Here is an 11,660-nt window from a genome sequence, read left to right on the forward strand (position 1 = left end):
CTATAATGCTACAATAGTAGGTCATCTTCAACCATCCATCTCCCAGTTTCTTTGCTTTTAAACCTCCACTAAGTGATGGGATTTAAACCTTTATTTTATCAAATTATCTTTTCTTGTTTCTGTGAGAAAAGTTAAATTTCTTTAGTTTAAAAATATTTATAATTTATAAAATGATGGCTCATGTCTAAATCTCAACAAAGTTCTTGATAGAAAAGCAAAATCATTTTTATCGTTCTAGGCAGAAAAACATATAAATTATTTGCTTTGTTTTCTTCTGTCACAGACCTACATTTATTTAGTGTGTTTCACATATACAAGTATACAACTCGTTAACTGAGTGGACTTTACCAAAACAGTTGTAACAACTAGAAATGTCAATTCGGTTGTTCATGAACATGTTTAAATGGACAAATTAGTTTATTGAACATTATATTTTTAAAGCTTAAATTGTACCAAGTCCAAATTATCCAGATCAAACTAAACCATTTCAAATGGATTTTCCGCGGGTTCAATTAAAAAAATAATGTTAACATACAAAAATTCATATTTAATATAATTTCATTATGTTTCGTAGAATTCATAATAATAGATACGGTATTGAAGGGAAAACTCGATTTACGGTTTTAGCAGAAAACTCAATTTTACGATTTTATCAGGAACATTTGATTTACGGTTTTGACGGGAAAACTCGAAAGCTCGATGTTATGATTTTGGCGGAAAATCTCTATTTTATGGTTTTGGTGGGAAAAATCAATTTACGGTTTGACGGGAAAACTCAAAAACTCGATTTTACGATTTTTACGGGAAATCTTGATTTTACGTTTTGGCGGGAAAATTTGATTACAGTTTGACGGAAAAACTCAAAAACTCGATTTTACGATTTTGGCGGGAATACTAGATTTACGGTTTTGGCGAGAAAACTCAACTTACAGTTTTGCGGTTTTGATAGGAAAATTCGAAAACCCGATTTTACGATTTGGACGGAAAATCTCTACTTTATAATTTTGGCTAAAAAACTCAATTTACGGTTTTAACAAAAAAACTTATTTTTTTCTCCAAAATGAAAATCCTAAATTTTTTATATCATAGACCGTCCATGTCCATTTGGTTTAAACGTAATCGGACATGCTTTATTTGTGGAATTGCACATGGTCACCCATGGATAAAAAGTCCAATTGACTAGTAACAACATCATCTTAATCACCCATGGATAAAAAGTCCAATTGACATCTCTAGTAACGACATCATCTTCTAGTTTTCCCCCCTCTTTTATGGGTCTACATCCTTCTTTGCGTGTCTTACAGAATCCGCAATGGGAGACTATAGCGTTGGGATTCTAAAAATACATGTATATATATGTGTTTAATTACAGAGTTAAAAATTTTACTGGAAATCCAATATAAAGTATCTAATTTAAAATATTCTGGATTGGATTTCCCTTAAAATTTAAAACTCAGAAATTAATATACATATATATATGATATATATAATATATATAACACACACATATATACACTTTTAGAATTCTAAAACTAGAATCTCCATTAGGGTGCTCTTAGCCTTTGAATTGTTTTTCTTTCCTTTATGTTGCATGTTACCCGGCTACTTTAGAATTAAATATGAACTAATCAACATTTATTCTGTAGTTTGTTATATGTAAAAGCAAATGCAAACGATGAGAAAAAACTATATATGCTTTTCATAACTACGTCAACAAACTATATATATATTTAATTTGGTTCAGGAAGTGTTATAGAATAATAAACGTTAGTTATTAGCATATATGATATAACCAACCACAACAATCAAAACGATAAGTGTATAAGAGACTGCCTAGATTGTGTTTGAAGCAATTAAAATCTTTAATCATGTAAGTGGACCTCCAACAAAAAGATGTTAAGCAAGAAAAAAAGAAAAGATATTGTACTACATTTGCTGTACGTCTTTTACATGTACTAGATTTCTAGTTAGATATCTCGGGTATGGGAGACGTTTAGATGTCAAAGTATAACAGGTTGGCTTATCACCTAATCGGCTAATCTTAGTTGTTCTATATTATACCGGGCCTATCGTCTATGGTTGAAACTATATGTATGTTAAACTTAGATAAGAATCTTTTGATATTCGTGAGTTGAATCGCGCATTATAAATTATTCCAAGTAGAGTTTCGAATAGCAACATATCAAATGATAATTAACCGTGGTCTACACAAAATAGGATAAACTGAAGAATGTGGAAATTAATACTAAGGGGGATGTATTGAACTAAGAGTTTTAGGAGATTTGAGTTTTTTACTAAAATCCACTGTTATTCAACTGATGATTTTAAAAATTTCTTCCAAATCTTGTGTTATTGAATATGGTGTTTATGTGAAATCATTTAAACTCCTTTGAAATCTACTGTTATTCAACTATAAATTTATAAAAACTTTATCAAATCCAGTGTTATTCAAAACTAAATAGAATTTTGTAAGAGAGTTTTGTAAAAGGATTTTAGAATGCTTTGCTTTCATTTTTAGTTGAAAATCGTTCATTCCAAATACACACGTATATAGGTTTTTATTTGGAGAAATTTTCAAAATTGTAAAAGAGAAAACATTACAGAAAATACGTATATATATCAGTTTATTTCATCCTCCATTTTTATTCTCGATCCACTCTCAATCGATCCTTGATAAACTTCGAGAAAATGCAATTCCGTTTCGAGTTTTGATTAGGCCAGACAAGTATCTTCTCCTTTCTTGTTCTGGGTCCGTTTATATGCTTAAACATTTTGTTTTGCTTTAAGAATTCCTTTCTCGTGTTTTCATTGAGGAACAGAAAGCGAGAGGATAGAAACATGGATCCAAATTAGCGATGATTTCACTGATTTTTTTTGAGATTCCAACGATCAATTGACACAGAGTATGTAGTTTATGACATTATGTGTCTAATTCTAGAAATGGTTTCTGTTGATGAAGCATAGTGGAACTTGTATAACCACTAACCAAGCACCGTTGTTTGTAAGAAACTGCTCGTTTTCATGTGGTTGACCAATCCGTTTTTCTCAATTCTGTAATGGGAGATGTCGCCAAGCTTGCATTTCATGAGCTTTTGAGTGCTCTCAAGACAATCGAGAGACACATGGGGCCTAAGGATGGTATATGGTATTGACCAATACCACTTGACTTTATGCAGCCTTGTGATTCTTCGATGGACTTTGGTGACACAACTGCAGAAAAATGTGTTGCAGAAATGAGAGAACTGGTAGAAAGAGACCCGCAAGCCAAACTGTTATAGACGAGATCTTGTCTTGTATAGACAATTCCATAGCTTCACCTCATCGCAGCCACCAAAGATCCAAGTGGGTACTGGGTATGCACTAAGCTAAGCAACAAAGCCATTATAAATTCTTGAGATCAATCGGAAGTTCATGAAAAAACAAGTAAGAATCTTGGTAAAGCTTCACAAGCTCATTGCTACATTTGACAGTCAGTTCTATGTCAAATTTTTGACGGAAGAGTGGTAGCTCGGGAGTACCCATGATTTTTCTAGTTTCCCAATTTAATCCACCCAAGTACTCTGAAATTTTAGAAAAAAATCATGCCAAATCACCAGTATTTTCGCATTTTTTTTTAAGCCCACCAAACTCATCGAAACATTTTCAAAAATCACTTAAATTCCACCAAACCTAAAAATCCCAAAATCTCCTAAAACTCTTAGTCCAATACATCCCCCTAATGTTTAAGTTGTCAACAGAAGGATAAATTTTTTGGGCAGTTGACGCCAAAATTAATAATTGAAACAAACAATAGCATTACTCAGTGGCGGAGCCAGCATGTAATCAGGGTGGTCAAATGACCCACATGAATTTTTTTTCCTGTATTTTCCTTCTAATAATTTTGATGAAATGTTACAGAACTAGCTTATTGACCCTTGTAAACTGAAGTTGTTGTCAACCTGACCCTGGTAAAAAGTTACCCTGCCTCCGCCACTGGCATTACTAATTGTTTTTTTCAGATAGCATTGATAAGGATGGGTTTAATAACCAGCACGGAGTTTTATGAAATTCAGGTGAATTAACAGAAATTGATGAACCCAATACTCTTAGAGTTGGGTTAAATGGTCGACTCAGTCACGGTTCGGTCGCAATCAAACCTATACTAATATAATGAAATCCGGCTAAGTACCTCAATATGATAACAACATTGTTCTCTTCCAAATTAAAACCGCAAGTTTTGTGATTTTTGTCTGTTAAAATATTCGTACTGGGATCAAAACTGAACGTCTGTAGCGTATACGGTGTTCCAGAGCAGAAGTAGAGCACTGTTATTTTAATTATAGAAACAAACTTGCGGTTGTATAGAGTTGTTAATTTCACAGTTTTCACTAGTAACTTCTCAGGTTGACAAATGACATTATTATTTCTAATGGACAGGCTTGCTAATGCAAAATACAGTTGTTACCGATGTATGCCTGCCTGCGTGGCCATGCTCGATTATGGTTCTTCGATATCGCTTAGGTTACGTATTGCATAAAGGAGTATATATAATACACGTACATGCAAACTACACGTAACCTGAAACCTGCAAGTCTGAAACGCATATCTACGTGTCAACATGCATGATTTCGATTATCGACGTAGTTGATGGTATGGTCCCAACAAAGGTTAACAGAAAGAAGAAAAAGACCAGCAAAACTAATAAATGCTATAATCCATCCACAGCCAGACATGAAGTTAGCATTTTAAAACATTATTAATTATTTGTCAGAATATATATAATTCAATAAATCTATTGATACACGAGAGTGTGTGTTCTTTGGAACTTTTTTTTTACAACGTGTTCATTGAAACTTCAAACGCATGACATCAACGAAAGATATATATAGATTCCGGAAGATAAGGAAGATAATTTGTTGGATATGGAAGTCGGATGGAGGATGTAATACTTATAATTCGAATGGAGGATGTAATACTTATAATTCGAACAACTTGCTCGCATCAACAAAACTCCTACGTAAACAGTAATTCGATCACTACATTATACATATAATGTATTCAAATGGAGGATGCAATACTTATAAAATGAATAGACCTTAACCAAACAAAACTCCTACGTAAACAGTAATTCGATCACTAACATTATACATTTCAATCAATCAATCAAGTTAATGATCAAGAATAACAAATCCAAAACCGAATGCTATTAAAGTCAATGAGCCGACCAGCTCACACTGCACTGACCAAAACAACACGCGCTTTCGGAGTCTGAATCTCTCCAAAATATGTCGTTTCATTTAATCCACACAAACACTGTAGCCGACTTAGTTGACTCACACGTCATTCTCTGACATCAGTATCCTCTATAAATAGTATTCTTACACGAACTAACTCAACTCAAAATAAAACAAAATAGATCTTCTAAAGACATCTCCAACCTATAAAACTATTCTAGTGTCAAATATAATCTTAGAATCAATTTTTTTTGTGTCTCCACCCACAACACCAAATATTACACTAAAACTGGATATTTTCATTATTATATTTTTAATCATGATTCTTTTAGTTTTTAGAAGATTTGGTAAATATTAATTATTTGTATGACTAAAATTTTAAATTTAAATTAAACTTTAATGTATTTTAGTTTTTATATTTTACATAAATTAATATTTCATATTAACTAAAATTTCAATATAACAAAATAACTATTACATTTTAAAAATATTTAATCCAATTTTAAAATAATCTCAGAATTCAAAAGTAATCAAACATAATTGAATAATGTATAGAATAAACAGTTTCGAGAAAAAAACTTTTGCTGTTTTCTACTGTAACCAGTTGCATTTGCCGTTCCGTTGGAGTGAATAAACATCACATCACACGTTATTTTAGTGTTTCACCGTGGCGTTGGACTTGTCCTGAAACCCTAAAATATAAAAGTACAAGATGGGTTTGGTTAGATCAGAATGCTTAGTTATTACCCTTCCTTGGCTATCTAGCCATCTCGGTCCATGGACAAGCCACCGCAAGTAATGTGGAGATGATGGAAACAAGTCTTGTGATAGTTTGTTAACCAAACCGATACGGTTTTCAGCTATCAATTAACCAAAGTTTTTCGATCATTAAAATTAACCGAATATAATACAATTTGGTTAGGGTTTGTTAATGGTAGATTACGGTTTAAAGATTAAGAACCAAACATTGATATATCTATATCTTTATTTATTTTTCCAGAAATTGTTTTTTTTTTAAGTTTATTGTTTTTGTATGTATGCATAGACAACAAAATTATATCTTTTAACATTTACACCAAAAAAAAAAAAAACAAAATTATATCTTTCTCACCTTTGGATACATGTGGCCAGACGAGACGATACACGTTCGACCTTTCCTTTATAGATGCGTATATATAATATATATATTTATTTAAAGAATGGTAAACAAATAAGATAAAAAGAAAGATAATATATATATTTAAAGAATGGTAAGTGTAAATAAGTTAACATAGAAAGAAGATAATTTTCTAATAAAACAGAAAATAGAATATTACGTTTTGTATAAACAGAAAGACATTTTTTAATAATGGTAAGTAGATATATTAATTGATCAATTGCATGCGTGACATCTGGCGAATTATCATTAACTGTTAATTGTCTGTGATTGCCCTTGACCTAATCCCTCACCAGTATTTATAAACGTCTCATTCCTCTCGAGTTTTAGTTCATACCTTGTTTGAGAACCTTCTCTCTCCTTCTTATACGAGTTTATGAACGCCCTCTTCTATCATCATTTCCTTTAAGATTCCTCCATCAAGTCTATACATATTTTATTGTCTTATATTTTCTCTCTTTTTTTTTATTTAGGGTGATCGAGTTATATTCTTGTGATTTTATTGATTTACCTTCTGTTTTAAATCTCTTTATTTTTTAGTTTCCAATGACCAATCTAAAATCTGGATACTGGCGATTGATTTTGACATATTGGTGGCCAGTATCACCGGATCTGTTAATTGGATTGGCACGGATCTGCAATCCGACAATTGGTGGGATGATTTGTTTGAGCACACCCCTATAGATTCATTCTTTTATGTTTTGGTTATAAGGCTAATTTAGTTATCCTGCTATCTAATTAAAATTACAAATCGAAGATCGTGATACCTGGATCCAATTTCATGTATCTGTCAATTGGTTTGTATATACTGGTTTTATATCTATCTAATTTAACATATTTAGTTTCAATTTGCAAATCTGAACTGGATCCATTGTTTTTTATATATGTGACCATCAAACTGGGATCCATCATTTTGTTTGTGTATTTTCTGTTTATCTATTTAATTCGAAGTTTTTTTTTGCTCTAGTTTCAAGTTCACATACTAATCTAATATTTGAATACAAACAAATAGTTTGTATATTTTGGTTTTAATTTGCCTGTTTCAACCTCTTTTGTTTTAGATTTCAATTACAAATTAATCAAAGATTTAGACACTAGCCAATTGTTTACTTATAACTAGTTCTTTCAATTTTTCTTTTGTATTCATGTATATTCAATTTATATTTTGTAATCATGTGTATTTTCTGCTTATCTATCTAATTATCTGATCCCTATCTCAGTATTTTTGTTTTTACCTTTGAAAATATGTTTGAATAAATATGATAATTTTTTTTTCAGGATCTACAATCATATCTAAGTTTCTTTTTTTTTTATGCCATTTTTTTTTTGTGAATATGATTTTTCTGTTCAACATTTTTGCAAACAAAATATTGACATCTTCTTTTGTTTTCTTTTACTATATCAAACCGTCGGATTTCTTTTACCCTAAGCCTTTTTATCTGGCGGCCCATATCCCATCTATTTGTGTCTATAAATACTCTTCTATTCAGGCATCCACACTTTGTAAACCCTAAATCCTCTCCTCGTTGATTGTTCACGCATTAACGCGGCTACTACTGAATAAAGCTTCCGTTTGCTCGTCCGGTTTCTCAAGAAGGTACATTTCTTTGATTATCTCTAGGTGTCTTCGTTGTTTAATAATAATCTAGGAAGCATCGCTGTATCTTATTGTGGATTGGTGTCTTGGGTTGGCCGATTTGGTTGTCGATTATATAGCTGTATCTCGTTTCTTTCATCAAACATTGATTGTTAGTTTAAGTGCCTTTGAAAAATATAATTCGACTGTATTGTGATTTTGATTCTTTTGTGATTAAGATTCTTAAATATGAGTTTTTGTTCTTTTTCACAGGGTCCCGAAATGGATAAGAAGGATGAGGAGTTGAAGGATGAGGAGTTGAAGGATAAGAAGAGGAAGAGAGATTGTAAGATACTTTTTTCCCTTAAATGTGTGTTGTTTGTTTCTTAAATAAGCGTTTTTCTTTCTGTTAGCTTAAATTTGTTTAATGATTGGGTTTTGGTGTTTGCTTATCATGCTCCTGTTCGTTCTGTTTTACAGGCTTTGATAACATGAGGAAGACTATGGTCTGGTTGGACTTGGAGAACTGCAGAGTTCCCCATGACCTTAATCCAGAAGAAGTCTATCCACGGATGAAGAAGACACTTGAAGAAAATGGGTATGGTGGAGAGCTAGATGTTGAGATCGTTATGCCTTTTACAGACGATGAAGTACCATCGGGTCTGCTCAAGACAATGAGGCTCTTTCGTGTGAAAGAATATCCAAGTAAGTTATTTTTTATTTGTCTTTTTATATTTGCGAAATTCACTAGAATGATATTTTTGTGTGTTTGTTTGTTTCAGGACCAAAAAGTCCCAGTGATCCTGAAAAAAAGGACAACCAGATCGTTGATAATCATATCAATGGGGATATCGAAAGGTGGCTGTCTGAAAATCCAGAGCCACACAATGTGCTGATTCCAAGCGGCGATGGTGATTTCGAGAAAATTGCCCGTAGAGTGGCCTATGATGGCAATCGCACTGGCAAAGATCAGAAGAGAGATTCTTCAGAAAAGATGCAGAAGATTGCAGAGCGCGCCTGGATTTGGAGAGATTTGCTTAGGCTTCCAAAAAGTCAATCTAATAAAGACTTGCGCTTTGATAATAAACTCTTGCATAAAGAGTTTCTAAAGAAGAACAGGGGTGCAGATGGGAGTGTTGATGGTGAATTATATGAGAATTTCAAGAAAATGTTGGCTGAGAGGACGAGACAGTGGTAAGTTAACTGCAATTTTTATTTGTCGTTGTAGTCAAGAAATTATTTATTTATTGAATTATTTTGATTCACAGCATTGAGGTAAAAGAAGGCGATTTGTCTTTTTCTCAAGAGTTAACAAAGTTGAAGAGAGAGGCGTTGGAGAGAGAGAAGTTGAGGATGAAGGATAAGGGGTAAGTAATTGTTTTTTACATTACTGCGATGTGAATACACAGCATGGCTGATGGATTAATTTGATTCACAGGTTTACTGATGAAGAGATAGAGTTTTTGAAGTTGAAGGTGCCCTTGGAGCCAAAAATTTATGAAGAGTTGGTGGCAAAACATAAAAAGGAGGGAGAGTTGAGGAGGAGTCGGTAAGTAAGATGAATGTATATGATAACTGTACTTTTTTTTTTATATGATAACTGAATTCTGTTCTATTGCCTTCACAGCATCAATGCAGGAGTTGAGATCAGGGACCAGGAGGCTGCTACTGGGGGAATCGTGGTTAGTGAGGGGAATGTTGAAGAGCTGCCGGTAGAGCAGAAGGGGAAGAAGCGAAAGGGGAAGGAGAAAGCTGTGGATGAGGAGGATGACAAAGAGTTTGCCGAGCGGTCGACCAAGATTGGGCGCGAGATGACTAAAAAGATACAGGGACCAGGAGGCAGCGATATCTAGGTGGTTCCTGTTCCTTTTGTGTCGGGTTTAAGCATTGGCCTGAGCCGATGAAACTTCTTTATTTTCCTACGTTTGACCAGGAGGCAGCGATATCTAGGTGGTTCCTGTTCCTTTTGTGTCGGGTTTAAGCATTGGCCTGAGCCGATGAAACTTCTTTATTTTCCTACGTTTGCTTGACACAGTTCAATGATATTGTAAATGTGCCCTTCTCTTTTTGTTGGATACCATCGTTGGGACGAATTCATCTATCTTTCTGTTCCACTTTCTTCTCTTCTCGGTTCAAAACATACTCTATTAATCGATTACTGCATCACTAAGATAAACCAGATTTTTAACCGTGTCTAAAGGATTCCGGTTACATATCATCCAAAGAAACATTAGCTCGATCATCACATTTCGTTAAAACTTGATAATGCATCTTTGAAGGAACAAGTGATGGATGCTCTCCTATATAACTTTTGCGACCACGTTTTGAAGCTTACTAGTCTTTTCAGGTGTCAGATTCGATTGAGTTACTTTCTCAAAAGTTGCAGTTCTTTCGTGATGAAACAGTAGATGTGGCTGATCTCGTAGAACATGGGGATGTGGATGTGACAGTGATGTCTCTATAGCATGAGGCGGATAAACTTGAATGTCTACTGCCATGAGAATCTTCAGAATGATAAGCTTGTCAAGAGCCACGAAGCTTGTAACAAATAAATATTTAATTTATTTTCGCTAAATTAATTGTATCTACATATCCAAATCTCGAAAGATGATATACCATACCAGTATTGGTGCTTTTTCGATCCTGGGTTCAACACCTATGGTTCACACGAACAAGACTCATTGTCTTGAGGGGTCAAAAATATGTTAAAAGGTCATCCCATAGGTGTTGAACCCAGGATCTGTGGGTTCAATGAAAGCTTTTTAAACCAAATATCCTACTTTTCATTTAGTAAACACAGCTTGCAAATTTTAGTTTTGATATTTCTGTGTGTCAACTGACACCTATAACTTGCAAGTGGGTCCGCCTCTGTACAGTACCCTTAAGCTCACTACCTAATAGCACCCTTAGTTTCTGATTATGTGCTGAGACGTGTCGCGTCTATTGGAAACGCTGTGTTTCATCCACATCAACCTTCACATAGCTATTTTTTAATTAGGTTGGTCTTGCATCTTCTCGGTCCTAAATCAGTCCTTTTCACAATTACAACGTCTTCATCGTTTTTCATGTGACCGACTCTCAAGCCATCATAACAGCTACTCATTTATGGTCTAACTCTCCTCCTATAATATTTGCTCTTATAAATAGGAATGTGTATTTTGCTAATTCTCATCACTTCATCTAACTCATTAATATCTCTCACTTTCAAATACAGTCTGCAACAATGGCAGCCTATCATCTCCCAGATTCAGACAATTGTTACGCATGGAGAAATATATAACTTCCAAACCCAGAATCGAACCATGAGAATTTTCCCGAGGCCTAAAAGAATATGCCCGATAAGAACTGAGATGTTTATTGATTAAGAACCATCCAACCACCCTCTTTTAATTTCCTCATATCCGAGACTAAACCCAATATGATTCTCCACGAGATAACAAGCCTCAACGTCCATATAACGCATAACGCCCGAAGAATGATACTCAGACCTTTATATACTAGGCCTGATACAAAATATCTATAACAGAACTCTTTGTTTAACTTGATAATAACCAACTTCTCCCATCACTTTCTAGCTGCATCCTCCCTTCTCGAAGTATATACTCGTATTGGCATATCAGGTACAAAGAGCACTTGTCTTCCCAGTGATAGATGACTGTAATTACTTTTCTGCATTTAGATGGAGCTGCCCCTTAGATGGTCTAACCAATAACTG

General features: G+C 33.9%; 1 protein-coding gene across 2 annotated transcripts; it reads left to right on the plus strand.

Annotated features, from left to right (window-relative positions):
* Window positions 1–6,692: 6,692 nt before the first annotated feature.
* LOC108811452 (uncharacterized) lies at window positions 6,693–10,063 on the plus strand. 2 transcript variants are annotated; one of them, XM_056987934.1, is made up of 8 exons: window positions 6,693–7,966; window positions 8,219–8,291; window positions 8,426–8,507; window positions 8,544–8,650; window positions 8,728–9,139; window positions 9,214–9,312; window positions 9,384–9,494; window positions 9,573–10,063. In XM_056987934.1, the coding sequence occupies exons 2-8, from the start codon at window positions 8,228–8,230 to the stop codon at window positions 9,796–9,798; spliced, it is 1,101 nt and encodes a 366-aa protein (XP_056843914.1). In that variant the 5' UTR covers window positions 6,693–7,966; window positions 8,219–8,227; the 3' UTR covers window positions 9,799–10,063. The 2 variants fall into 2 exon arrangements, with proteins under 2 accessions (XP_056843914.1, XP_018439000.2); XM_018583498.2 differs by having other exon boundaries at window positions 8,426–8,650.
* Window positions 10,064–11,660: the final 1,597 nt, after the last annotated feature.

This window comes from Raphanus sativus, chromosome 6 (assembly GCF_000801105.2).
Source record: "Raphanus sativus cultivar WK10039 chromosome 6, ASM80110v3, whole genome shotgun sequence".
Lineage (NCBI taxonomy): Eukaryota > Viridiplantae > Streptophyta > Magnoliopsida > Brassicales > Brassicaceae > Raphanus > Raphanus sativus.